This window comes from Melospiza melodia, chromosome 24, assembly GCF_035770615.1.
Source record: "Melospiza melodia melodia isolate bMelMel2 chromosome 24, bMelMel2.pri, whole genome shotgun sequence".
NCBI lineage: Eukaryota > Metazoa > Chordata > Aves > Passeriformes > Passerellidae > Melospiza > Melospiza melodia.
This window is the reverse complement of record NC_086217.1, coordinates 2632212-2659684: the sequence shown is the minus strand read 5'-3', so window position 1 is coordinate 2659684 and position 27473 is coordinate 2632212. Positions and strand designations below refer to the sequence as shown.

The 27473-nt window shown below is 53.0% G+C and overlaps 3 protein-coding genes and 1 long non-coding RNA gene across 5 annotated transcripts in view; 2 read left to right on the top strand and 2 right to left on the bottom strand.

Moving 5' to 3' along the window:
* ACSF2 (acyl-CoA synthetase family member 2) overlaps positions 1–21523 on the top strand; it is a 38665-nt gene extending 17142 nt beyond the window's left edge. The window contains exons 11-16 of the mRNA XM_063176012.1: positions 18873–18980; positions 19088–19239; positions 19670–19811; positions 20885–20995; positions 21156–21224; positions 21315–21523. Coding sequence (XP_063032082.1) covers positions 18873–18980; positions 19088–19239; positions 19670–19811; positions 20885–20995; positions 21156–21224; positions 21315–21365 — 633 coding nt within the window. The 3' untranslated portion in view covers positions 21366–21523. The remainder of the gene's footprint in view (positions 1–18872; positions 18981–19087; positions 19240–19669; positions 19812–20884; positions 20996–21155; positions 21225–21314) is intronic.
* CHAD (chondroadherin) lies at positions 200–8998 on the bottom strand. 2 transcript variants are annotated; one of them, XM_063176014.1, is made up of 4 exons: positions 8125–8998; positions 4327–4490; positions 3376–3522; positions 200–1161 (listed from the first exon to the last, which is right to left on the bottom strand). In XM_063176014.1, exons 1-3 carry the CDS (start codon positions 8995–8997, stop codon positions 3381–3383), a joined length of 1179 nt encoding a protein of 392 aa, XP_063032084.1. In that variant the 5' UTR covers position 8998; the 3' UTR covers positions 200–1161; positions 3376–3380. The 2 variants fall into 2 exon arrangements, with proteins under 2 accessions (XP_063032084.1, XP_063032085.1); XM_063176015.1 differs by having other exon boundaries at positions 200–1158.
* Positions 21524–21931: 408 nt separating the features above from the next.
* On the bottom strand, positions 21932–23669 carry LOC134428945 (uncharacterized). Its single transcript, XR_010030509.1, has 2 exons — positions 23085–23669; positions 21932–22379 (listed from the first exon to the last, which is right to left on the bottom strand). It is a non-coding gene; the product is annotated as an uncharacterized LOC134428945 (long non-coding RNA).
* A 78-nt stretch (positions 23670–23747) lies between these two features.
* RSAD1 (radical S-adenosyl methionine domain containing 1) lies at positions 23748–26520 on the top strand. The gene is made up of 9 exons (XM_063175999.1): positions 23748–23882; positions 24300–24433; positions 24513–24717; positions 24790–25155; positions 25245–25308; positions 25396–25543; positions 25612–25666; positions 26145–26248; positions 26324–26520. The coding sequence occupies exons 1-9, from the start codon at positions 23748–23750 to the stop codon at positions 26475–26477; spliced, it is 1365 nt and encodes a 454-aa protein (XP_063032069.1). The 3' UTR covers positions 26478–26520.
* Positions 26521–27473: the final 953 nt, after the last annotated feature.

Below are 27473 nucleotides of genomic sequence, written 5' to 3'. Positions count from 1 at the left end.
CACAAAATATTTTCAAGCATTACTGTGAGAGCCCAGGACTCATTAGGTGTCACATGCTCCTGTTTTGTAGCAAGAGAAATAATAAAACCCTCCCAAACAGTTGCTCTGCCCATGGGATAAAGAAGATTAAGTCTATATTTGTGCCACTGGTCTCATGTTACTGCTGATCCCTCCAGCCCTCAGACAGACACACAGAGACTTGTTGATTTCATCTTTGCAGCAAGAGCTTTATACAGAAGATGTACATAAGAAAATATACAATTCAATTTCTATATGGGAGGCAGAGGAGTTTTCACCCTCTTAAAGGTCATTTACACTGTTACAGAGGAATAAATAGACATATATTTATATAACTCTTCAGGATTTAAAAAGTAGTTGAATTGCAACGGTGGCTTTGAAATAGCTGTGACAATAAACCATAGTCATCCTGGTGTCCTGCTAGATCTCTGGAGTATGGGTGGGAAGGAGAGGAGGGGTGCCTGAGCCCACTGCACCATGCACACCTTCTCCTCCTGGACATCTTGGAGACCCCACAGAGTGGGAGGGAAATCCAGTCTTTAGATGGCTCCAGGTCTGGAGGTTCCCAGTACTGTTTCCCTTAAAGGATTTCTGGCCAATTTTGGGAGATTGCTGCCTCAGGGCCACTGGCTCTTGGTCACTGCTTCACCTGTCCCCTCAGCCCTGGCCTGCAGGGATCCCCTCTGTGGGAAGGCAGGGGAGTCTCTTTGCATGGCTTGAGACCAATTTTCCTTATCAAGCAGCTGGGGGAGGGATGCTCCCACCTTCCCATTTGCTCCCTCTCCTCTGGAATGGGAGAGACAGCAACCAGCTGGTTGATCAGGGATGTGGGTTCTGTTTCTTCTGGGAAAGATGACTGTGTTTTACCAGCAGGATCTAGCTTAGCTTGTCTTAGTGTGGTCATGCATAGTTTAGTTTTTAAAGAGGCCTCTTTTAAAATACATAGATGTCAGAAAAGATTGAGAAGGTGGATTCCATCCTTGTGGTCAGCAGAGAAGCAGGGATTCAGAGGAGGCTGCAGGTGTTCATATATATCAGAAGTGCTTCCTGACAGGTAGGAGAAGCTCAAGGAAGGACTCAGAAGTCAGTAGTTTTCTGATGGTTGAAGTGACCGGTCACCAGGACGGGCCATACTGGAGCCTGCTAGCATTAAAAAAGAGAGAAGGCCACACCTTTAAGGGGGTTTTTCCAGCAGAGCAGTAAACTTGTAACATTTGTCTATTTTTAAACCGGTGGATGAAGCCCATACTTGAAAGTGAAGAGTTTGGAGTCAAGGAGCTGTTACAACTTCTCACAGCAGAGGAAATGGGTCAGTCCTATCTCTGAGCTACTCTGCCAACTCTCTGTGTGACTCCTGAGGATCTTACCCAAAGTGCTGGTGGTCAAGGAACACTTTCTTGGCAAAGGAAGGAAACCCAGAATGAAGTCTTCAAGAGTAGTGGAGTATTTTGATGCCCTGATTCTGAAAATCCAGGGCAGGTGTAGTCTTAGAAATTACCAAGCAGCTTTTCATCTTAAATGTGCCCCAAGTCAGTCCTCATCCCTGAAATACAGACCCCTGTACATGACAGCTGCCTGGCTCTCAAGGGGTGCATGATGAAATCAGAGGCACTTTCATAAAATTCATGCTCACCACACTGGAGTGGGTTTGTGTACCTGCATTTTGGCACTGACACCTGAAGGCACTGAGCTTTGTCTTCTGCAAGATTGGAATAAATAGTTTTCTATTTTATTAGCACTTGTAAACCTGTTTGAGGGAGCTGGATGGAAAGTGCTACAGGAAAAAAAAACCAAACCAGGTATTATTGTCATGGTTTTCTTATTCTCCCCATGGAGGAGTGAACTGGGATTGAGTTCAGGCAGGGAAAGAAGATTAAGAATGGTCAGACCTGTAAATAAACTATGTTGAAGTACAGTGGTTTAGAAAACTGAAGTTTTTCCGTGCTTAGAGCAGAACTTTTCCTGCCCTGTATGGAATGACTGGTATTTCCATCTCTAATCCATAAAACCCTCTGGCACTACAAGAGAAATAACCACTTTGGAAAGGCACAGAGCAGCTGGCATAATCCCTGACATTTTGGTCATAAATTTCCTTTCTCCACCCTGATGTGCATATCCTTACTGAAGTGGGGATCAAAAGGCCATAACATGGCACAATGCCCACCTCTTTTCATACAATGCAGTGCAGGATCACTGCACTTTAACAAATGAGCAAAGGTCCCTTCCCCAAGAGCTTACAAACTTGCAGGCTCATTCAAAGTCCTCTGGAATCTGTACAAACTCCAGACCTATTTCTGGGATGGGAAAAAGTAAAATGCTTGGGGTGGAGTGATGACAGTTGTGGCTTTTTTGCTCCTCTGCAGGCTGAACTTAATACCCCTGGTAGTTTCCAGCTGTGGAAGGTGTCTGTGTGATCAGTTTTCACAGTTGGTGTTTGCCTTGGTGGCTGTTAGCAAGCAAAAGCTCATTGCTGGAGGGGAAGGCAGCCTGGTGTCTGAATCACCTCCTTACCCAAAGAATATTTCCTATCTTGAACCTCCCTCCTCTGGGATACTCATTTGAAGGCAACAGACGTTTTTAAATACCTGACTGTCTTGGAGGGAATTGTAGTTGTGGAAAAGGAAGTGCTGAATCAAGAGCTGCTCCTTATGAAAGATATCGACTTTCCTATGGGCTGGGCAGTCTGGGGCAAGACTTCCCAGCAATGCCCTGTCCTGAATTTCACACCAGGCCTGGAGAACCTATATAGGGCAAAGGGCTGGGCATCTCCAGCTGGTTAGAAAAGTAAAGCTTGTGTGGTCCCAGCTCAGGGTAGGAGTCAGCTAAATCCACCCTTGTTTTGATATATAGTGTTTATCCCTTTTGCATAACAATTACATCTTGACTTGATATGGGGCTTTGGTGTTAGGACAGGGTGCATGTCACCATAGTGCCTGAAGCATGATTGAGGCTTAAACCCTGTTACAGTGTAGGGCTTTTGGTTTTTTTCCTTATGTACAGTGATTGCTGCAAAAAGAGATAAATTTTTCCCATGTTGCAATAGAAGCTCCGAAGATTTCAAAATTATTCTGTGTGTATTTTCAGGATCCTTACTTCTCTATTTCATATTTATTTACATGTTTTGCCCCAGGCCTGTCTTTAGCCCTATATTTTTTTCACAGAGCTGATTCCATCCCTGATGCTACTGGCAGGTTCTCTGCTCTGGGAGCTCATGGAGCCAGGAGATGGTGCAGCTCTGAGCAGAGACATGTGTGGGTGGATGGATGAGCTGCTGTAAGCCAAACCCTGGTGGCATTTAAGACTGTTGCCACCAAAGGTGCTGGGGCCTCTGTTGTGCCTCAAGGGGAACATTCTTACCGTGTTTAGTGGCGGCTCCCCTTCCTGGACCTCTTGGTGGGCAGCTTGCAGGCGCGGAGGGCCGGGGTGTCCCTGATGGGCTGTCCCCGGTGCTGGGCTGGGCTGGAGCACGTGTCCTCAGCACGGGTGCGGTTGCCTTTCAGCCACCTGTGGCACAGCGAGGGAGGGAGAGAGGAATGTCACAGACATCTTGTCAGAAAAATCTTTTCTTTAAGATTTTTCTCCTTTCTGAGAAGCTGTGGCCTTAGCAACAAATGTAAACAATGGTTATCTGCTGCTGTGGAATGCAACAGGTGGATCCGTGATTGGTCTCCTGTGGATGTTTGGATTTACTGACCACTCACGGCAGAGCTGTTCTCGCTTTCTGCCAGGACAGAGATCTTTGTTATTCATTCCTTTTCTATTCTTAGCTTAGCTAGCTTCTGAGAACTTTTCCTTCTATTTCTTTTTAGTATAGTTATAATGAAATATATATAATAAATTAATAAATCAAGCCTTCTGAACATAGAATCAACATTCTTGTCTCTCTCTTCACCCTGCAACCCTTACGGGCCCTGTAACAGAGGAATTTGAAAAAGAAGCAAACCACGGAGAGCAGGGTGGGCAGAGAGCTGCCCGGTGTGCCAGCGGTGTCCTGGCACCACGGAGAGCAGGGTGGGCAGAGAGCTGCCCGGTGTGCCAGCGGTGTCCTGGCACTATGGAGAGCAGGGTGGGCAGAGAGCTGCCCGGTGTGCCAGCAGTGTCCTGGCACCACAGAGAGCGGGGTGGGCAGAGAGCTGCCCGGTGTGCCAGCAGTGTCCTGGCACCACGGACAGCAGGGTGGGCAGAGAGCTGCCCGGTGTGCCAGCGGTGTCCTGGCACCACAGAGAGCGGGATGGGCAGAGAGATGCCCGGTGTGCCAGCCGTGTCCTGGCACAGCTCAGGCCCAGCAGAGCCGTGGCAGTGCCGTACTTGCGCAGCGGGGCCAGCTGGCAGCTGCAGTGCCAGGGGTTCCGGGAGATGGTCAGCGTCTCCAGTTTGTCGAAGGGGAAGTTGCGGGGCAGCTGGGTGAGCCGGTTGTTCTCCATGTGCGCGGTTTTCAGCACGGTCACGCCAGCAAACGCGTTGTCTGCAAACTGAAGCACAAAGGTTTGTGGTGAGGAACGTGGAGCTGGGGAACGGGCACTCCAAACATGGGGGCCTCTGTTCCAGACTTTGAGTGTTATAAGAACAAGGCACTGGGACATGCTGCCCAGAGAAGTTGTGAATGTGCTGTCCCTGGAAGTGTGCAAGGTCAGGATGGACAGGGCTTGGAGCAACCTGGTGCCCATCTCTGAGGGTTTTGCAAAGGGATGATCTTTAGTGCCCCTTGCAACCCAGGCTATTCTATCATTCTGTGAAGTGTGGAGAGAGCAAGAGAAGAAGCTGTGAACAGGGAGCTGGCTTGCTGGATGCTCTATACACTTGAGAGGCAGCAGGCTGGTAGGCTCATGGTTGATGGAGTCTCCTACAGGGAGAGCTACATCCCAAATCTATGTGGGATTGTCTTTGCAGCCACATCTCTAAATAAATTGAAATCTGGCAACCCTTTTTTATTTTTGAGCAATAATTCTCCATTCTAAATGAAGATATATTCCTTTCTAAGGCTGGAAATCCTCCCAAGGCCTGTTGCCTTGCCTGGAGCAACTGAAGGAGGAGTGTTTGTGGCCTCTGAAGGGGCTGTAGACTTTGGCAGTGCCTGGGGGCTCTGAGTGGAAATTTACACTTGGCATTTGAGCGATGTAGAAATACAGGCAGGTTTCCAGCACCTCAGCCTCCTCATTTTTTCTCATTTCCAGTGGGTTTTTTTTTGTAAGGGATGCTGTAAAATTTGTGCTTTCTTGGTTGACAGGGAGGCTTTAAAGTAGAGCCTCCCTTAAGAAAGTGTTAAAAAGCAAGAGAGGCTGTAGATCAGACTCTGCAGCTCTCTCCTCTCTTCCCTGAAGCCTCATCCCTGATGTTTTTCAGCCCATGGTTACTCAAGTTGGAAAGTTGTTGAAAGCAAACCCCTCAACAGGAACTTCCATGGCAGTGATGGATTGGGGAGGGGCTCCCTGACAAAGCACAAAGCTCTTCATGGCTATGACAAATCATTTCTTCCCCCTCTCAACGTGAGGGGAGAGCTTTCTCTAAAGGTTGGAGAGGACACTCACTAGGTCTTCCCAAAGCCCCAGGACCTGTGCTCCCGTTTCTGAAAAGAACCTTGCGCTTCTCATGGACCATGAAGGTGTGTTCATGCTCTCTAAGCTGAAGAGCTTGACAGAGGGAATGCACTATTTTAAGCCATGAACTTTTGTCATCTTCCAAATTAAGCATTGCTGGATGGGATTAGAGCTCAGCTAGGAGACTCCCAGATCCCTGTGGCTGCTAGACAGTCAGCATTGCTGGTCTTCTCCTTCCAAAGCTGAGCTGAGCTCACGAGGCTGGACTGTGCTGGTGGTGGAGCTGCTCTGAGGGATGCTGGCACGCCATGGAGGGGCGGGAGGGCTGGACAGTGGTGTTACTGTCTCAGCTGCTCATTCCTCTCCCAGCCCCATGAGGAGAGTTCACATCTGCTGCTAGCAGCTACAGAGCTGCCTGCCAGACTGTGTCTTTGGGAAGAAAAGGGTGATTTTTATCCCTTATTCAGGTGGAGGATTACTGCTGTTAAGTTATTTTACACTGAATACACAGACAGGGGTGCCTGTCTCATGTTGAGGTGCAAGGAGGGTCCTGGCCTGTGCAACACAGCCCTGTGGGGTCCAGTGTGGGTCTGTGATGCTGGGGGGAGATGGGACCTCTGTGCTGGAGCCTGAGCCCCACCTTTTACTCAAGCTCTTCCTTTTGTTCAGATGTAATTTAGACTGGAGTAGAATTGCGTGGGTTTACTCCTGATCAGCTCAAAAATCTTGAAGCCATGCAGGGAAGAGCTAAGGACAGCATGTTTGTGAGGGAGAAAGGGCTGCAGTAAAGATGCTGGCAGCACTTAGAGCATTTGGTGGTGATTTCCTGGATCGTGCAGCCTCTGTGATTAGATGTCTCTTAGCAGTGCAAAGTTCACACGTGGGCTGTTTGGGTATGAGACCTTTGAGGATTTGAAGGGAAAATGAGCTGGAAGCTTTCTATTTGCAAGCCCTAAAGCTGCAGAAGCCCCCCCTGTTAGTGCTGATCCCATAAAGTGATGTCCTGTTGGGCTGCTGTGGAGGAAAGGAGGCACTGGCTGCACAAGAGCCTTTTAAGTTCCTATCCACAAGTGGTCACTGTAAAAAAAAAAAAAAAGTCCTTTTTGCTGGCTAGAATTGTTAACCATCGCTTCTTGGTCAAACCAAGGATGCTTATTTCCCTGGAACACCCCAAAGTCTAATTTCTTCAACATGTAACTTGGAAGTCTGATATCTCTAGCTGGTACAGCATTATGCTGCAATATTTGACTGAAAGTGCCTTAGAACTGAGTCTACAGAAGTGCTGTCAGACAACATCTAAGGTCATGCCTAGCAGAGGCATTCAGGATTAAAACCATCGCCATTAACCTGGAGAGGTTAACGCTCAGAGTGGACAAGGGCTGAAATGCTGAAGTTATTACTCAACTGTTTTAGTTAGTGTTGTTCTGCACCTGGACAGACCGTAATTCCAGTTTTGTAGCTTTTTGGAATTCTATCTCCCTTTGAAAACTCTGGTTTTATGCATTTCTTGTAGCTTTCATGTGATCCGCTCATCACTGCGAGACTGAGTTGTGAAGAAATTCTCTTTTTCATCACATCTTCCTGCATGTGGTGGGTGTTGCTTTGCAGTGCAGTCCCAGCCTGGCTCACCTCGACTCTCTTTGGGCTTACTGGCAAAGCATCATCCCAGGCAGAACTGTTCTGTTCTGCCTGCAGCTCCCTCTCTTTCCAGCCATGGAGGATTCTCCCAGGACATCAGGCTGCATCAGGATGCGGTGCTGGGTTCTGCAGCACTGCCAGGCTTTTCAAAGTCCTAAAACAAGTGATTCCCTGAGTGTGATACTCCTGCCTGTGGATCCTGCTTTCTCACAGAAAAAGGAGGGGGTTGTTTTGCCCTTCAGGATACCTGAATGTCCCTCCTCCCCTCCAGTGGGAACAGGGCTCCTTTGTGAGATGCTGCGAGAGTTCCTTTTGAGACAGCATCAATAAACAAACCTTTCTTTGTAATGTGTCAGGTTGGGAGTCAGCGGGGAGGTGAAGGTCTGTACCCCTACCTGTCTGCAAGGCAGGGGTAAGAAACCAGGACTGTTCACAGCCCCTCCAAGAACCTCCCTCTCCCAGTCCAGAGCAGGTACCTAGGCTGAGCAAAGGAGGCAGAGCAGCTCAGTTCTGCAAGGTGGAAGTGCCCTCCACTATGAGGGACACGCTCACCTCTCATCCCTCACCTTGTGTCTGTGAATATGGAGGGTTCCTAATTGTTCTGGAGCATCCCAGATACCTTTCTCAGTGTCTGGTGTCACCTCCAGCTTGGGAGGGAATGCACTGCCTTGCATCCATCCAGAGGGCTTAATCAGCTCCAGATAATTTGGTTTTGCATAAATAACTCAACAGAGGGGTGGGGTGTGCTCTCTCATCCCTTGCTTGAGCCACGTGAGGGTGCAGTCAGTGCCTTGCTGCCTGCAAAGCCTACAGACCTGCACTTCCCCTCTCCTCTCTAAGGGAGGGTCAGCAAACCAAGGGCTTTGTAAAGGGGAAGAAAAGCGAGCCCCATGATTCTGATCTGCAGCAAGTGGAAGGAGAAGGAACTCACCTTCTTCAGTTTCATGTTGTCCAGGTGGAGTGTCTGCAGGTATCGCCCGAAGGACTGGAAGGCATTGTCAGGGATGACCTCAATTGGGTTGTGAGAAAGTTTCAGTTCCTCCAGCACTCTCAGCTTACTCATTGCATTCACAGGGTAGCTGCTCAGCTGGTTCTTGTCCAGGTGGAGGACAGCAAGGTTTTCTACATCCTCCATGGCCCCAGGCAGGAGGTTGGTGAGGGAGTTGTCGGAGAGGAAGAGCCAGCGCAGATCTTTAGCCCCGTTGAAGACCCCTGGTTTCAGCTCCTGGATTTTATTGCTGCCCAAGTGCAGGATGAAGAGGTTGACAAGAGGGGAGAGGAGCCCTTTGGATAGGTCTGGGATCTTGTTCTTGTCCAGGTACAGGTAGGTGAGATCAGAGAGATCATCAAAGGCTCCTGGCTTGATGACACTGATCTGGTTGTCGGTGAGATAGAGGTAGACCAGGCTCTTGAGCCCCCGGAAGGCTCCGGTGGAGATCTCCTTGATCCGGGAGCTCTGGAGGTGCAGGGACACCAACTTCTTCATGTCACGGAAGCCGTTGGTGGGCAGGATGGGGAAGTTGTTCTTCTGCAGGTTGAGAAGCCGTGTCTGCTCAGGCACTTTGGGGATCTTCTTGAGCCCCGCGTTGTCACAGATGACGTGCTGCAGGTCCCCGCCGTGGCAGTGGCAGCTGGGGGGACATGCCTGCATGGTGGAGACCAGACATGCCAGCAGGCTGAGGACACCGAGGAGGAAGCCTGACCCATTCATGGTCAGATCTGGAATTAAGTGTGGTGGGAAGAGAAGCAGGAGGAGGAGAGTGACGGGTGAGGGGGAGAGAGAGAGAGAGAGAGTTTGCAGCATACTGAACACAGCCCTATTTATAATGTTATTAAAAAGCAAAATCCCTTCCCACAAACCACAGGCAGCAGCCAGTTGGAAACAACTGGCTTTGGGAACTGACTGTGAGCTTAACCCCTTGGCACCAGGCAGAGGAGTGTCCACGGCCCTGCCTGGCCCTGCTGCTGAGCAATGTGCAGGAGTAGTTTTCATCTCTGGAGGAAAATGGGAGGCAAATACTCAGGAAGAGCCAATGCAGACCTGCTCTGTGGAGAAACTCCCTGCTGAGCAGGGCCCAGATTCATCTGCAGGGGGGCAAAACAGCCTGCTTTGGTTGAACAGAATAGCAGGGAGCACTGCTGAGCTCCACAGCCACCTCCTGCTGGAGCTTCCAGCAGATTCTGGGGTTCTGCTTAGCCTCAGCTGGTTTGGGGAGAAGCATCGGGTCCTGTTCTCACAGAGGAAGGTTCCTGGTGGGGGTGGGATGCCTTTTTTCACTGATTCAAGAGGAGTTTGCCTAAACAGGGATTGGAGAAGGTGGGAGTGCTACGGGGTCATTCCAAAGGCCAACAGTGCAGCAGTTGCTCTTGCAATGCAAAATTTTGGTTGAACGCTTCCATATCTAGGCTGCATTGAAGAGCTGGCCAAGAAAGGGAGAGCAAAGACAGTCTTAATTTCTTTTCTTTCTGCGTCTTTTCTTATGAACAGTTGAGGATATTATGGTCATGGTCAGGACGCCTGATGCCTTCCAACAAGGGACGGGGCAGCATCAGAGCCTGCAGGGCAGTGGTGGGACATGGGCTGGTGGGAATGAAATGCCAGGCAGTGGTGTAGAGGTAGGTGGCAGTGCCTGTGGCTCTCAAGGCAGAGCTGTGGAAAGAGAAAAGCATTGGCATTGGTAAAGAGATGGAGAAGTAGCAAAACAAAAGAATCACTGCTGGAGCTGGGAGTGGCATCTGCCTTGGCTCCTGTCTTAGGGCAGTGGTGGCAAAGGTGAATTAACATCAGAAGGGATGTCTCCTGCTCTCCCAATAAAGAAGGTTAAAGCAAAGCAGTTAAAAGCCCCAGCGCCTGCTTCTGTGAGCGTGAAGAGAGAGATCCAGGGGTTGCAGGGTGGGGTTTGGAATTGGAACATTTTGAACTGATTTCCAGCCAGTTCCTGGCTGCAGCAAACAGCTGAGAGCTGAGCATATAACTGTGAGCTTGTTGAGATTTCTGCTCCCGAGGCTGGCTGCAGAGCCCCGGTGGAGCCTGTGCAGAGGCAAGACGGGCTCGAGGAAGGGAGGGAGTCCAAGGGCTGACTTGGGACACAGACTGGCGTATTCACTGAGATTTCTGGGTTTTTCCATTGTTGCAGGGAGGAATCAGCTGGCGCTGCTCCGGACCCTGTTATGCAAACGGCCTGGCAGCCCTGCTCTGGTCAGCAGCTGTCAGTCTGAGCAGTGTTTGCACTGCAGGACTAATTTGGGGCAGAAAATAGGCTTCTGGGGTGGGAATGTGGTTCTGGTGAGTCTGTGGCCAAAGGATGATGTAATATGTGGGACCGTGGGGCAAACCAGGCCATGTCAGGCTTTCATTGTTTGTCAGCCCTGAGATGTGATGCCCTGGAGCAGCTCACCTCAGCACCAAGAGATTCTCACCTCTGGACAGATGATCTGACCTTGAGAGCTCCTTGCTCCTGCTGGAGGGACCTTCTGTTACTGTGGGATTTAAAACTCTTTGATCCAAACAATGGTATTTTGGCTTATGCCTGGTTCAGTAGGCCCCACAATGGTCATGCACGTGCTTTTCACTCTGAAAAAGCTCTTTGAGTGCTTTGGTCAGGACCTTTGAGATGGAGAAGCAAGAGATAGACAGAACCTTCTGCATTTTCCTTCTTTGCCTCTTCAGTTTGCTGTTCCATGATTCTGAGGATGCTCCTGAGTGTGCACTGCGTATAAAGCTCAGGCAGGGAGCTTGGGGAATGATTGGAAAAGAAAAAAAAATCACCTTTAAAGCATCATCTTCTATCTACTGATTGATTTTATTCTTTCTCTCTGAGTAGGTTCAACCACTTTAATTTTCACCGTAATCATTTGATTAACAATTCCTGCAGTTATGTTACTCTGTGCAAGAGCAACTGGTGGGTGATATTTGAAACCCTGCCTGTTTCTGTTGGTCTCTGAATCTGGGGACTGAATCTGAGCTCCTTTGCTGAGAGTCTAATACTTGGATTTCCCCTTGCAAAAAAGAAGTAATCTAACAGCTTACTGCTTCTGCAGAGATTTTGGCCAGTATGGATCAGGTTGGAGCAAAAAGCTGGTGAAGGCCTTGCAAACCCCATCCATAAATACATTGTACCCATGTATATTTCTGGAACAAGACCCTTTTCAAAGGTTAAACTGGTCAAACTTAAAACCTCCTTCTCTTTCTTCCTCTCACTTTCCTCCAGCCTTTTTATGTTTGCTGGCTGAAACTGCAGATCTGGGGGAGCAGAGACATTCTCTTCCTGCAGGGATGTGTGTGCTGTGGCTGTGGACACCAGTGAAGTGCAGCTTCCTTGTGGAAATGCTGGGACACAGGTGCCACGGTGCTGGTGTGAGGTGGGAGGCTCTCCCTGCTTCAGCACTTGTAGGAGTGACGGGGGTCACGCACGGTTGGGACGGACAGGGACGAGATCTCTTTGAAGCCAAGTTGATAACTTGGGGTTCATTGCAAAGGGCCTGGGTGCAGGGCCCTGCTGGGAGCTGCAGCCACAGCTCAGAGCAGGCCCAAAGAGGAAGAGAGAGAAGGCAAGAGCATGGTGAAGAGAGAATGAGAGAGTAAAAGAGAGGATCAGAGGGCAAGGTTCCTGTTACAATACAATAAATCTTCTTCTGGTTGTGGAATTTGGGGTTTATTGCAAAGGGCCTGGGTGCAGGGCCCTGCTGGGAGCTTCCAGCCACAGCTCAGAGCAGGCCCAAAGAGGAAGAGAGAGAAGGCAAGAGCATGGTAAAGAGAGAATGAGAGAGTAAAAGAGAGGATCAGAGGGCAAGGTTCCTGTTACAATACAATAAATCTTCTTCTGGTTGTGGAATTTGGGGTTTATTGCAAAGGGCCTGGGTGCAGGGCCCTGCTGGGAGCTGCCAAACACAGCTCAGAGCAGGCCTGAGAGGAGAGAGGGGGAGAGAGGAGGAGATGGTGAGAGAGTAAAAGCATAAGAGGGTAAATGGAAAGTAAGTAGGTGAGTGAGTAAGTAAGAAGAAGTAAGAAAGGGAAGAAGAAGAAGAAGAAGAAGAAGAAGAAGAAGAAGAAGAAGAAGAAGAAGAAGTGAGCGAAGTTCCCGTTACAATACAATGAATCATCTTCTGTGTTGAATATTCTCATTCTCACTAACCAATCTAGTACAACATACAAATCCCACAGCATTTCCAGACAACCTATAAGAATCACTACATTACCATACTGTGTTACATTTTAAACTCTAAAAACTCCTCTTTAGACACCTTCTGCCAAGCTGGCAGGGTCTGCTCTGACCCTTGGGCCCGTCTGCGAGCAGAGGGTGTTGCTCCATCTAAAGGGGATTACCTTCAGCACAGCCACACCATTGTTTTGCCATTGTTCAGTAACTAAGGGATCTCAAAACTTGCTTTCATTTCAATCTTGCTTATAGTTTCTATATTCTCAAAATCTTTTGCCAGGCAATCATATTTATAAGGCTTTCCTGTTCCATCCTCCCCAACAAGCACTCCTGCCAGTCCTGATCCTGAAGCATAGTTTAGGTGGATGCCAGGTTATTATTGGGGGGAAAGGTGTCTGCTCCTCAGATCCATTTCTCCAGACTCAAGTAGTGAATAAAAGGAAGTTCTTTCCCTTGGTATTTTTTGATTTCCATGCCTCGGCTAGCACATTCCTGTGGTGGGAGCTGTTTGGCATCTGCCACAGCTGGCACCTCTCCCCTGGCTCCAGGTTGTTTGTATTTTGAGCTGCTCACTAGACAGCTCTGCTCTTCCCACACTGAGTTTTGCAGCCCTCAACTGGCCAGCAAATGTCCAGCCTGGGTCCCACTGGTGGGTGGCTGGCAGTCTGCAGTGACAATGGAGCAGTGTTGGTGTCCCTGTGCCGCGCTCAGGGCGAGCTCAGTCCTGCCCAGCTCCTGCCCCACGTGTCCCCTGGGGCCAGCACTGCAAGGACATTGCAGAAGAGGCAGGATTATCCTGCCACCTCTCTTTCTTAATTGATTAACAGTTCTGCAAACATTCCTGGTGATTTGCAGATGCTGGACTCCCCTCCTCTCCTTCTTAGAGGTGTTGTGGGCTAAACGAATAAATACAGTTTTTGAAGCAGTATAAATATAGATTTGGGGTGTTTCTTTGATGTTGCAGGTCTGACCTGGTTTGATACAATACTGGAGATAGTGTTTTCCATGTTTAATCCTTGTTTTTATAAGTATGAAAGTTCTGGCATATCAAGACAGCTCCATAGTTAAAATAGTCCATTGCTCTTTTAGGCCTGATTCTGTAGCTTTTGGGGGCTCCAGATCTGGTTTCCTGTGACAGTGTAGACTTGCAATCACCTTCTTGGAGTGGCACCAGTGTAGCTGGCCTTGGGGTGCAGCTCTCCTCTTTTTGGCTGAAGGTGGGGGCTCAGGCATCTTCTGGGGGCGTCCAGAAGTGTCCCAGCTCTCGTGGAGCTGAGCCCTGGCACAGGGTTGGGAGAAGGGTGGGAGAAGGTGCAAGTTCAGCAGCGTCCCATGGATGTGTCCCAAAGGCAGAGTACACTCCAGACAGTGTTTGAGGAGCTGTGGTGGATGGGCAAAGGGAAGTCCCAGAGGTTTTCTTGAGTTCCCCTCTCTTCCAGGCAGCTCCTGTCCCAGCAGTAGCATCCAGGGTTCTGAGTTCAGACCTGAATTGCCATTTTAATTTTAAATTCTTGAACAGTCCCATCACTGCAGTGTGGAGGCTGCTTGTTGAGCGGGAGGAGGTGATGGTGGGTCTACCTCCTTCCTTCTGATGGTTTTCTTCCACTGTAGCATGGCCTCCACCCATTGATGTGTTGCCAGTTTGGCTGCCCATTGATGTCCACCCACCCTTCCCTTCTGCCGATTCCAGCAGCTGCTGGATGAGGCTCTTGGCCTCTCCTGTGAAGCTCACCCAGCCTCTCCCAGCCCTGCTGTGTCCTCCCTGCAAGGCACCAGATGTTCCCTAGCATCCCACTGCTCTAGCCAGGACTCTTGTCCTGCTTTGCAGAGCCTTCTTCCCTTGTGGAGCACCACTGATCCATGCAAGACTTCTGACTTTCCCAAATGTTCCCCAGCCATTAGTCCCCTCTGTTCCCAAAATGGAAAATGGGCTTCATGTGGTGACAACATTTCTGCTTGTCCTCGGCCTCCCCATCCCACCCCACCTTGTTTTGGGGAGATCTGATGAGTAGGTGGTTTCTGTAGCTGTGGAAATGGGCTGTGAGAACATTTAAAAGGCCTCATTGAAATAACAAGACTCCAGACTTCCAGCCATGTGTTTGGTTGGAGCTGAGCTTTCCAAATCCATAGGGATGTTATCTTTGCCCCTAGATTTTTGATGAGTTTCCTTGTCCATAGCATCCTGATACCTCCAAACCAGTGGTTTTCTACCTTCATGTGACCTTTGTACATTTCCTCCCACTTTTTCGTTTTATTTTCACTTTTCCCAAATGCACTGGCACCAGCACTAGGGAGGATGGAGTTAATTGCACAGCAAAGACCTTTTATCACACTGTGGGTAAACCAGTGACTGCCCATGTCTTTGCTGGTTGCCACTGGGCAGCACTTCTGCCCTGCTGGCAGGAAGGGGGAAACACTTCCAAGCCTCAAGGCTTCTGCTTGGCCTGGAGAGAAGAGAGGCAGCTTTAGCTCAAGACCACGAGGAGCAGCTTGTCCTCCCTGGGCAATAACACGAGATTCATTCCCAGGGCAGGCTCAGCCTGGGCACACTGGGTTGTCCTTTTGGTCTCCTCCTGAGGCAAAGCCATTGCATGCCACAGCACAAAGAAGGTGCTTTGGGCACCTAATACCTCTGGGATCTCTTTAAAGCCCCATCCAAACTGGGACTGTCTGGCAGCTCTCTTGGTGGAGAGATGTCAACAGGGTGGCCACCCTTAGAGATTTGTCCTGCAAGACTTGTTTGTTTGTGTCCTGATGTTTTTGACACAAAGATGGTACTGTTTCTGGGGAAGGAAATGAGATCTCAGTGTGACACAGGCTGGATGTGATCAGAAGTTGTTTTTTGCAGCAGCAGCAAAGTTGACCTGAAGGCTCAGGAATATTCCAGTACAACTGGGGATAGTGGGATACCTCCAAAGCAAGGAGATGCATGTTCCCAGGGGACAGAAAAGTTTAGTGTGATCTTGGCAGTGAGCAGCTGAGGGAGGGAAGGTTCTTGCTCAGTTATGAACGATTTTGAGCTTGCTGTGGTGGGAAGGGATGGGGTTGACTCAGGGAGAGATATCCAAGACAGACGCCCTCGGCACGGGTTTAGGAATAATCAGATCCATCCAGCATGTTACACTGAGAGGGGTTCAAAGGGCCTCTTAGAGGTCCCTGAACACATCTCTTGGGCTGCCAGTCTGCTTTCTGTTGTTCATGATGCCCTCTTTGAAGTCTGAAAATCCCTATTATTTCACAGTCAATTTGCTACTTTTTTCTGAGGCCAATATTGTCTCCAGCAAAGCTCAGTTTCTGTAGGCTTTAGTTTGGCAGTTCAAGCCCTGCCATCATCATCCTCCAGCGTGGCACTACTGGAGGGTGGTGACGAGGAGGATGAAGATCCTCCCTGAGGATCCTCCATGAGTGTCCTCCAAGGAACTCATGCCTTTCTGCAGCCCTGACCTTCTGCTCCAGTCCCACCCGGTATAACCCACTTGGGGTGCTGGTGGTTAAAACCCCAGCCTTTTCATTACAGCCTTTCAGCAGCAGTTAAATATGGAGGACACTGGGTGTTTTTATTGCTGTTGAATGCCAGGGAAAACCAAGGAGCAGAGGGCTGATGTGGCTTCTTCCAAGTTATGCAGTAAATAAGCAGCACAGTTGGGAAAAACCCAGGGTCTTCAGAGTCCCCACAGTCCCCACCAGGTCAACTTGCCTCCCAAATGTTTACTAAAGAGACTGAAGTCTGATTGTTCTTACTTTATTTTTAATTTTTAGACGCTTCCCTCTTTAGGCTGTTTTGCCTGTTCCACAGTGACCAGTATTTGAACAGCACTGGCAGGAAATGTTTGGGAAATGTGCTTTAAAAAACACAGTTCTGCTAAGATGTTCCTTTTATTCCTGGTTTATACAGAGGCTTGGGATTCACAAAGAATGAATCTCTTGTTGGTAGGAGCCAGTTAGGCAGCATTTGTTTTGGACCTGTCTTTGTCATCACTGAGGGCAGGACTGATCTGGGTGTTGGGGTGTCACTTGTAGTCCTACAGTAAAAAAAGGCTTTGAGGTCAATTATATTTTGTATTCTTGTAGCTCTTCTTGAAGCCAAGGGTCCAAGCTGGAATCTTTGCCTCAGAAAGCTCTGCTTTGAGACCACATACAGTGGAAATTATGGAGCTGATGCTGAAATTATTGGGTGAGGTTTTCTGGACTGAATTACACCAGATGACAAGGCTGAATGATGTTAAGTGTCCCTTTGGGTCATGAGGGCTAGGAATCTTCATGGATATCTCCAAGTTTAAAGTGGTGTGTGGAGTTTCGTGGAAGTGTTGCTTCATCTGCTTCTGACAATGGACATGCTGGATGGTCCACGTGTCAGATGAGGGTTGGGAGGACAGCTGTGCTGGCACAAGAGTTTGCTCCATCCCCTGCCTCCATCCCAGGAATACAGCTGTGGATAACCATCCTAAGAGGGAAATAACATCTGGAGCAACGTCGTGGTATCTGGCTACAGAGTGGTGTGCTGGTGTAGGCAGGGGAAGGCTGTGTTGCCCTCTGAAGCAGTTGGGAAGCCCATTTCTGAGGGTGTGAGGGTGTTTATGGGGACAAGCCACAGGCCAAGGCATCAATAACTGGTGTTTGGGGTGTAGGGCACAGCGCTGGGCATCTGGAGGAGCCTGGTGAGCCACAGAGCTCACAGCATCCTCCTGCCAGGGAGCTGCCTGCTCCTGCATCCAATTAAACTGCTGGAGCGACCCGCAGAGGCAGCAAGGATTGACTCAGGGCTTGGCTGGGATCCTGGGGCCAGCACTGCAATTCATCCGGCAGAGTGAAACAAAAAAACAAAGGCACTGGGATTTTTAATAAGTGTTTAAGGTCTCGGATTTGGGTCTGGTCAGTCATTTGATCCAGCCACAGGACTCGTATTAGTGGGTGGGAGAGAAATGCAGTCTGAGCATGAGGCGCTGTGGGTTTGCACCCAGCTGGGAAGCTGTCCTTGTGTCTGGGAGCAGAAGCCTCTTCACAGTTGCTCCTTGGGGGCTGCCAGGCTCCAAGCAGAGCAGTTTGTACCAGATGGTCCCTGCAGCATCCTGGAGAAGTTCTCCTCCAGATTCCTGGATACAAGCAGGCTCCAGCTTGGATTCATGCTGACCCTGGTGCAGTCAGCAAGAGCACCAGCCGTAGTGCCAGACTGTGCCCCCCGTGAGATCCTGCAGCAGCTCCAAGCAGTGGAAAGCGCCAAGTGTCCCAGGGTTATCACACACTGTTGTACCCCATAGCAGTGTTGTCTTCAGCTCATTCACAATATTTTCATCCTTGTTCACATGCTTCATCATAGTCCTTTGCAAAGCTGCACATTAATTTGGGGCACAGTGCCTGGAGTTGGGTGAGCACCATGACCATGTAGGCACATCTGGGCATTTACTCTGAAGGAACTGACCAGATCTGGGTGCCAGGGCAGTTTGGGGGTGAGAGCTGCTCACGTGTCAGTCTGGAGAACTGCAGGAGAAATGAGGAAATACTTCCCACATCAGCCCTTTCACAGCCACGCTCTCCCAGCAAAGCAGCCACAGGTGATGTTACTGGGGTGACATTACTCTGAGTGGGTCAGAGACACCAGAGCAGTGCCCCAGCAGCTCCCACTGCTGAAACACAGCTTCCAAGAGCTGGAAATGTAGCAGCAATCCCAGCAATGGTGCTATTGGTGCAGCTCAGAGTTGCTCAGGGCACCTCCTGTGCAGCTCCTGCTGCCTCAGCCTGGCCACTGAGCTGGGCATAAAGCACTGGAATTTTCCTTTGAGGAGAAGTGACCTTCAGCTGAGGTGGCTCAGAGCCTGCCATAGGGATTAGCTGTGAGGGAGGTTTAGCAGCAAGAAGCTTTTGTCCTGCTGTGAGGCTTTGGGTCTGTAAGGGCAGCTGTGCCAAGTGTTGAGCAGCCTCGTGATGCCTCACAAGGATTACAGGGGCTGATGTCTGCAAAAGGATCTGCAGCAAGCAGCCATGCTGCAGCACACACTGTTTCCCACAGGAGTCTGCTGCTGGCTCCAGGGTTTTTCCAAAGTCATGTCTTATGTTCCCTGAGTTATTGCAGATGCAAGGTGAACTCAATACCTTGACTGCAAGGGCACCAAGGCAAAGTCAGTGTCTGGCAGAGATGGTACGGGACAGGGCTTGGAGAAACAAGAGTTGAGAAGGAGGATGGTGATCCCTCCAAGAATAGCAGTTAGGGTGTCAAAAGTACATGACACCCCAAATGTTGTGGGTGATGGGGTCAGGAGTACTGTGAGGGAGATGAAGAAGGCCATGGCAGGCAGGTGCAGTGATGCTTTAACTCCTGTTTCTCCAAGGCTCTCTGGCAGAAGTGTCTGGAGGGCCCCATCCATAGCCAGCAGAGCAGGACTCCTGTCACCTGAGTGGCTTGGGGGAACATCCTCCTCACACCCCACTCTTCCCTGCATCATGACCAGCTTTGTCTTTCCTGTGCCTGAATCCATGTGGTCCCCTTTCCCCCTGAGACACATTTCCTCTCCTGTGTTTGCAGGTTGCCTATGGGACCACAGAAAACAGCCCTGTCACCTTCATGGGGTTCCCCAGTGACAGCTTTGAGCAGAGAACTGAGACAGTGGGATACATCTTTCCCCACACAGAGGTGACCATGACCTTTCCCACGTGCTCCAGGTGCTGTGCCAGCAGCAGACCTCACTCCATCCTCCCTGTCTGGTGCTGATGTCCAACTAAGCCCTTCTTCTCTTCCAGGCAAAAATTGAGGATCCAGAAACAGGGCAATGTGTGCCTCTGAACACTCCTGGGGAGCTTCAAATCCGTGGCTACTGTGTCATGCTGGGCTACTGGAACGACCCTGCCAAGACAAGTGAAGTGATCACTGCTGAGAGGTGGTACAAGACAGGGTGAGTCTGAGAACTTCTCCCAGATGGTCCCACAGGGTGGCACTGGATGAGGATGCATGGGTGTGTGTAGGAGTGCGTGGCTGGGATTTCCAAAGTAGAGAAAACTGTCACAGTTTATCCCTCTGGTCTGTCTGTGACACTTAGAAATGCTTTTAGCACAGAGCCCCTGGTGCTGAGTGTCCCTGGAGAGGGAGATTGTCACTGGCCACTTGTGCATGGAGGGATTGTAGGGGTACAGGAGAGGGCCAGGCATTGCCTCCCCCCTAAACCCTGGAGCTTGTGTGGATGCTGCCAGTTTCTGTACCAGGAACTCTTTGATCTCTTCCCTGTGCTCATCCCAGCCCTTATCCTCTGGTACCACCCTGGCTGGGGGGAGCATCAGCCACTCTTTGCCCAGCTGGGACAGACTAGAAGGGCGCTGTCACTGCAGGGACATGGCGGTGCTGAACGAGCACGGCTACTGCAGAATTGTGGGGCGCTGCAAGGACATGATCATTCGGGGAGGAGAGAACATCTATCCAGCAGAACTTGAGCAGTTCCTCCACACCCATCCCAAGGTTGAGGAGGTCCAGGTGAGTGGGAGGAGGTGGGGTGAGTGAGAATCTGGTTTTGGGAATCTTGTACATAAAGCTTCTGGGATTGCTGCTTTGAACCTATTTGTCTTTCCCTGTTTTCAGCATCAAATTCCATGTAATGTTGGTAAGCAAGGAGGAGGGAGAGGCTCATGGGATGGAAGGGGCATGGGGCATATGGATTGTGGCAATCCCCTTGTGTTCCAGCTGCATGTCTGAAAAATGCTTGTCATTCTTCAGTTTTAAACTGCCTGTCCACTTTCGTGACTCCCTCTGAAATTCTTACTCAGAAAGCAGTCTGGAATTATCTGTTTTTACTGATAATTGCTGACTCTGACATCCAGGAGGACTCTTCCAACAAGCCCCTGGAGATGAGGAGTGAGACTTAGTTTCACTCCTTTGCAAGACAGCAAAGATTTCCAGGACTGAGCAGCTGCTCCCTGTCTGCTGGGATTGTTCTCCTCCAGGTTTTGTGCCAGACAAGTTTCCCCATAAATAAACTGCTTATTTAGTCAGAGTTCTGCCTGTGCCAGGCGAGCATCTCTCTTTGGAACAGTCCCAGTGCAGACGGGTTGCAAACCAGCCCTGTTTATGTGGTTTCTAGGGCTTTATGTCACTGCTCTGGACTCAAAAGGATCAACGTGTCTCTAGCAGTTGGAGATAGTGGTTCAGGGCAGGGAATGACAGTAGGATTCTTGTGGAATAGTGGGAGCAAACTTTGGAGAGAGCTCAGACTTGGGAAGCCCATTTCCTGGTGTCACAGGCAGAGGCCCACTAAGATCTGTGATTATAAGGGTTTTAAATAATGCTTTAATTCAACCTCATCCTTCCCCTGCCATTCCATCTGGAGATCCTGAAGCACTCGTGGCAGCCTACCAAGTCTCCTTGTTGTTTGTGAAACCTCTTGCCCCATTTTTTTGGAAGCAGAGGGATGATGACAGGTCCGTGCTGCATCCACAGTGCTCCAACACCCTGTGGGATGGGCTCAGGGAACACACCATGGGCCAGACACAGAGCCTGTGGGAGGCCAGGGACATCCCCAAGGGTCACACTGTCCATCTCTCCCAACCCAGGTGGTTGGTGTGAAGGATTCAAGGATGGGAGAAGAGATCTGTGCCTGCATCCGACTGCGGGCTGGGCAGGACTGCACCAAGGAGGAGATTAAAGCTTTCTGCAAAGGCAAGGTGGGCTCCCAGTCCTCAGCTTCCTTCCAGACCAGTACACCCAGTGGCTGCTGGGGACTGCTGGATGAAAGCCCATGGCTTTAGAGCTCTGGGGGACCCAGCCCTGGCAGTGCCAGGCTGTTCCTTTCAGGTTGTGTAGCTCTGGTTTTTCTCTTCCCAGATCTCGCATTTCAAGATCCCACGTTATGTTGTGTTTGTGAGCCAGTACCCACTCACTGTCTCAGGCAAGGTAAGAGGGGGCTGGGGCAGGGCAGGAGCCCTGGCATTCTGTCCCAGCTCTTTCTGAGTCTCTCTCCCTGCTCTCTGCCCTCTGTTCCAGATTCAGAAATACAAGTTGAAGGAGCAGATGGAGAAGCACTTGCAGCTCTGAGACTGGGAAGGCAGAGCAAAAAGCAGGATAAATCAGCCCCATTTCAGTCAGCTCTGAGTCTGGTTTTCACCTGTGCCTTGGGCTACACAATGGAGACTTTCCCTGACATCAGGCTGATGGCACTTTTAATCAATAAAACAGAGCGCCTTTTTTCCCCAGTTGGGCTTGTTTCTTTGCCAACAGAAATACTGTGGTGTGAGGAAGGGATGCTCATTTTCGGAATTCTGTCCAGTTACTGAAAGACCTTATGAAGATTTAAAAATGTTGAGTGTCTCTGAGCAACTTGGCTGCAGCCATTCCACAGGAGTTGAACATATGCTGGTGGGTATTTTTCTGATACTCTTAAGTCCAAATGCCCTGGCCTGGCTTCCCAGGATAGGTGATGCCTTTTCTCCTTGGATGCTGTGAGACTCCTGGGTTATTTAAGAGCAACTGAACTTGAAATGAGAGGCAGGGGTTTCAGAGAATGAGATTTTGCATTGGGGCTCTCTGAAACTGGCTGGAAAATCTCACTCTGTTCCCACACCTCCCCCAGGTGTTTTCCCAAAAAAAAACCTTCTCCAAGGTACACATGGCTTTGTTTATTTTGTTGTTTTGGACAAGACAGACAGTAAGGTTGTTGCAGAAATACCAAAATTCTTGTCCCATCAGCAGCGTGAACCAGAGCATACCTGGGACAGCATTTTACGGGAGTTGTTTGGTACCTCCCAACCATGAAACACTCCTGTGACAAGAGGGATGGCAGAGCTCCTCTTTGCCAGCAGAAGTGTCCCACCCCAGCTGGAAAGCAGAAAATGTTGCTGCCGACTCTTGCTGAGCTCCCACTGTCTCCCTGGCGGTTCCTTTCCCTGCAGAGCTGCAGCTGGGCCCCTCCATGCTGCAGCTCCTGCAGTGCCTGGAGGGCAGTGGTGCAGCAGGGTCAGCGAGGTCTCAATCCTTCATCTCCCAGCTGGACTGTGGGCTCTACCCATGGAAGCAGACGGCGGGGCCATGTTCCCTGTCCACGTCTGCACTCTGAAAGAAAAAGACATGGATGGTTTGTGTCAGATTCCTTTTGTACATTGTCTTTCCAGCAAGTTCTTCTGTTCCCACACTGCTCATGGGGCTGGTGTCAGCACTGATCCTTCCACATTTCACTCAGGTCTCCTCCCTTTCCTGGTTACCTCTGCCACCTTCCTTCCTGAAGGAAGAACTTTTACCTGCATGAGAAGAGCTGTAGCCAGGGACCCTGGGGACACAGAGGGCCTCTGTGACTGATGTCTAGGGAAGGACTGTTTACCTTCTTTTGCTTCCCACAGCACTAACCCAGGTGCAGGACAGGCCTACAGTGAGTGGAGCTTCTCCTCCCTCCACGCTTGGCACAACCCCTACCCTGCCCCATGTACTTGCTGTAGATGGGGGGCAGTGGATAAGAAATACCAGTGCCACCAGCCCTGGCTGGTGAGGACAGACACACTGCTAAGAAAACCAGGGGGTCCTGGTCACAGCCAGCCCAGGGGGAGCAGTCCCTGCCACCCCACTCCTGCCCCTGTTCTGGGAGTGGGGCAGCTCCATCCATGGGTATGAGCCCCAGCTGAGCCCGGTCCCAGGGAAGCCTTCCCTACCATCCCATGCCTTCCCCAGAGCATATCCACCCCTCGCCAGCCAGGACACCTCCCGCAGCACGTCCTGCCCCTTCCCAGCCCCTGGGATTATGCATCCCCGGCTGTAAATACTCACTGTAGAGGAAGAGCTGTCCATTTTGGCTGCCAGTGCGGTCTCGGTGTGTGCAGTGCTCCAGGCTCGCTCCATGCCTTCTGCCCTGCCCGTGCCTGAGTTCCACTCTTATAGTCCTCGCTGCCTGCCCGGAATCTCCCCGGAGAGGGAAGGTTACATCAGGGGTGTTTTACACCGAAATACGCGTTACTGGCTTGGGAACAGGAACCTGCAGTCCCAGCCTTTGTCATGGGCATTTCAGAGTTCCTCTTGACTATTAATAGAGACATCTACTGACGTCGGGGTTCGTCAGCTGCGGGTTTGCACAGCCGTGCGTGGGGACAGGCCACCTTCCTCCTGAAACTCCGGAAAACCCTCGTGGGCCCCGAGGAGCGGCCGAGGAAGGATGCGGGGGCAGGTCCCAAACCTCGTTCGGACCGTGCGTCTGGATAGGACACCGGGGGCGGACAGTGGTCCTGGCGTCCCCAGCACCGGGAGAGGACACCGACTCCTGCATTCCCGGCTCCGGGGAGGACACTGGCCGCAGCACCCCCGCCATTCACAGCGAGCATCTCGCACACAGCCCGGTCGGGAGCGAAGGGCTCTGCCCCCGATCCCTCCCCGGCCCCTGCGCCCCGCCCCGGGCCGCGCACGCCGGGGGCGGTCCCGCCCGGTGCCGCCGGGGCCATGGCGGCGGCGCGGGGCTGGCCGCGGGGGCTGGCGGCTGCCGCTGGGGCGCTGCCCGGCGGGGGCGGCCCGGGACGAGCCCCGGCCCCGGCCCCGGACACGGCCGCCCCCGCCACGGCCGCGCTCTACGTGCACGTGAGCGGGGACGCGGGGGGAGCCGGGGTTGGTGCGTGTGCGGGGTGCCCGGGCAGTCACGGGTTTGCACACGTGGGGACACACGTGGGTCCCGGGGCTTGCGCTCCTTGAGGGGCACGGGGCTGGCACGGGCGGAAGGTGAATGTGGCTCCCTGGGGCTCACTCACACGTGGGTGCATGTGGGACCCCGGGGCTTAGGCACATCGGGGAGAGCCCAACCTCGAACATGTCGTGGGGCTAGCCTGAACTGGGGGCTCCTCGAGCCGTGCACATGAAGGGTCACACCTGTGGGTCGTGTGCCTTGTGGGGCAGGTGGGGGGTACTGAGGTCCATGCACTGGGCTGGGGATGCCCCCTCTGGACATGGAGTGGCTAGGGATGAGGGCATGGCCGTCCCCCACACGCCCCGTGCCCGCAGTGGCCCTACTGCCGCAAGCGCTGCTCCTACTGCAACTTCAACACGTACGTGGTGCCGGCGGTGGACGAGGCGGCCGTGCGCGCCTGCCTGGTGCGGGAGGCACAGACCCTGCTCCGCCTCAGCCAGGTGCACAGGTGTGTGCGCAGGGTGGGCTCCGGGGGAGGGCTGGGCCCTTCCGTGCCCACCTGCAGCTGCCCACCCTCTGCCCCACAGCGTCACCTCCGTCTTCTTCGGCGGGGGCACCCCCAGCCTGGCCAGCCCCGGCACTGTTGCGGCGGTGCTGGAGGCGGTGGCGGGGGCTGCCCACCTTCCGGCTGGGGCTGAGGTCACGCTGGAGGCCAACCCCAGCTCCACCAGCGCATCTGTCCTTGACGGCTTCAGGGCAGCTGGGGTCAACCGCCTCTCCATCGGCGTCCAGGTGAGAGGGGCTCCCCCCGCCGCAGCCTCCGCAGCCCCCCGCGACCCCATTGTCACCGTGCTCCCCTCGCAGTCTCTGGATGACGCCGAGCTGAGGATGCTGGGCCGGGAGCACACGGCGGCAGAGGCACGGAAGGCTGTGGAAGCGGCTCGGGGGCTCTTCCCTGGCCGAACCTCCATCGACCTCCTGTTCGGGCTGCCGGGACAGAGCCGGGACGCCTGGGCCCAGCGGCTGGAGGCGACCCTGAGGCTCTGCGATGACCACATCTCCCTGTACCAGCTGACGCTGGAGCGGGGCACGGCTCTGGCAGCGCAGGTCCGGGCCGGGGCCCTGCCCGCACCCCCCCAGGATCTGCTGGCTGACATGTACCACACGGCCCGGAGTGTGCTGGGGGCCGCCGGCTTCCGCCACTACGAGGTCTCCAATTTTGCGCGGAAGGTGGGATACCCCCCGTGCTGTGTCCCCCAATGTCATGCTGGTCCCCCAGCAGGCTCAGCCACTCCTCTCACCCCAGGGCTCTCCCCCAGGGCGCCCTCAGCACCCACAACCTCTCATACTGGCGGGCTGAGCAGTACATCGGTGTGGGGCCAGGTAAGGGGGTGATGGGGGGCAGTGTGGGGGGCAGTGTGTGGCTGTGTGCCCCGTGAACACTGTTGTCCCCCTGCCGGGCTGCTGCAGGGGCACACGGGCGCTTCGTGCTGCGGGCTGAGGGCGGCTGCAGCCGGGAAGCTCGAGTGCAGACCCCGGAGCCTGTCGCCTGGATGCGGGAGGTGCAGAGCCGGGGACACGGCACCAGGAGCCGGGCGGTGCTGAGCCCGCTGGAGCAGTGAGTGCTGGGGCCCCCCCCGTGCCCCCTCCCTGTCTGTGCTGCCCCACAGCTCTGTGTCCCCACAGGCTGGAGGAGCTGCTCACCCTGGGACTGCGCACAGATGAAGGCATCACACACGAGGTGAGGAGCCATCTGTGGGGACACCCCACATCGACCCAATGCTAATCATAGAATGGTTTGGATTGGGTGGCACCTTAAGGCCCATCTCGTTCCACCTCCTGTTGTGGGCAGAGACATCTTCCACTAGACCAGGTTGCTCTGAGCCCTGTCAAACCTGGCCTTGAACATTTCCAGGGATGTGGCATCCACAGCTTCTCTAGGCAACCTGTGTCATTTCTCCACTGTCACAGGAGAATTTCTTCCCAAAATCTAATCCAAATCTGCCCCATCCATCCATCCATCCATCCATCCATCCATCCATCCATCCATCCATCCATCCATCCATCCATCCATCCATCCATCCATCCATCCATCCATCCCTTTTCCTGTCACTCCATTCCCTTCTCCAAAGCCCCTCTTCAGCTCTCCTGCAGCCCCTTTGGGTACTGGGATGTGGATGCCCCATCACTAACACCCTTCTCTTGCGCTGGGCACACAGCGCTGGGGGCACTTCTCTCCGCAGCTCAGCCTGCAGGCCGTGTTTGAGGGGCCGGGGGAGGCTCGGGCACTGCAGCAGGAGGGCTGGCTTGTCCTGGACAGCGGGTGAGCCTCGGGGAGCTGTGGGCAGGGCCGGGGGTCTCCCTGAGGCACCGGCTCTCACCACCACCTCTTTCCCAGTGGCCTGCGGTGCACCTGGGCCGGCCTGGCCGTGCTGGACTCGCTGCTGCCCGCCCTGCTCTGGCAGCTGCAGCGGGTGCTGGGCGCTGCCCGGCGCCCACCGAGGGGAGCCCCGGCCGAGGAACGAGCCGGTGGCGGGGCGCGAGGGTTGTAAGCGGCCACTATGGATGATAATGAATAAAAACCACAAGAGCGGTGTGCTGGCTGAGGGGGAGGTGTTACTGCACGGGAGGCTCCCGTATCCCGGGGTTCCCGGTGTCCTGAGGCCCGCTCTCTCCGCGCCCTGCTGTTTCTAGTCGCGCAGTGTCCTAGTACCCAGTGTCCCGTGTCCCTGGTGTCCGGGTATTCCGGAGCCCCGGCACCCCAGTGTCCCGCTGGATCTCCGTGCCCCGCCACCCCGTGTTCGTGTTCCCGGTGTCCCGGAGCCGCAGCCTCCCGAGATCCTCAATGTCCCAGTGTCCCTGCCCGTGCCGCAGCAGCACGGCGCATGCGTGCTGGCAGGCGGCGCATGCGCGTGGCGAGCCGCGGCCGGGGGAGCGGTACCGCGGAGCGCCAGCAGGGGGCGGTGCCCGAGGCCGTTGCCGCCCCATCGGGGCCTATCCCGGCCTATCGCGCCCCATCGGGGCCTATCCCGGCCTATCCCGCTCCATCCCGCTCCATCGCGCTCCATCGCGGCCCATCGCTGCCCGTCGCGGCCCATCGCTGCCTATCGCGCCCTATAGCGGCCTGTCGCGGCCTCCGGCGGGGCGGGCGCGGTGCCGGTGCCCGGGACATGGCGTCGCGGGGGGGAGGTCGGTCTCGGAACCGGAGTCCTCCTGGTACAGCCGGGAGAAGGGTGCGGTTCAGGAGCGGCCGGGCCTGCGGCCTCGGCGGAGCCGCGGTTGGAGCGGCCGGAACCAGCCCCTTCCCCAGCCAGTGACCTCCTGTCATTATTTTGGGTTTTTTGGTTTGAAAAGCAGCAGGTCCCACCGGGAGGGGCCCGCAGGTTAAAGGGGAGCAGTCGCTGTGGGATCCCCTGAGTTGGGCTTGGCCCGCCGGTGCCGGAGGAGCTGCCCCGCACCCGTTTGTATTTCAGAGCTGTTGTGGCCCCGAACAGCTTTGGAAAGCCAGGGCTTTGTTGTCGTGCAGGGAACCTGTGTGCTTGTACTTG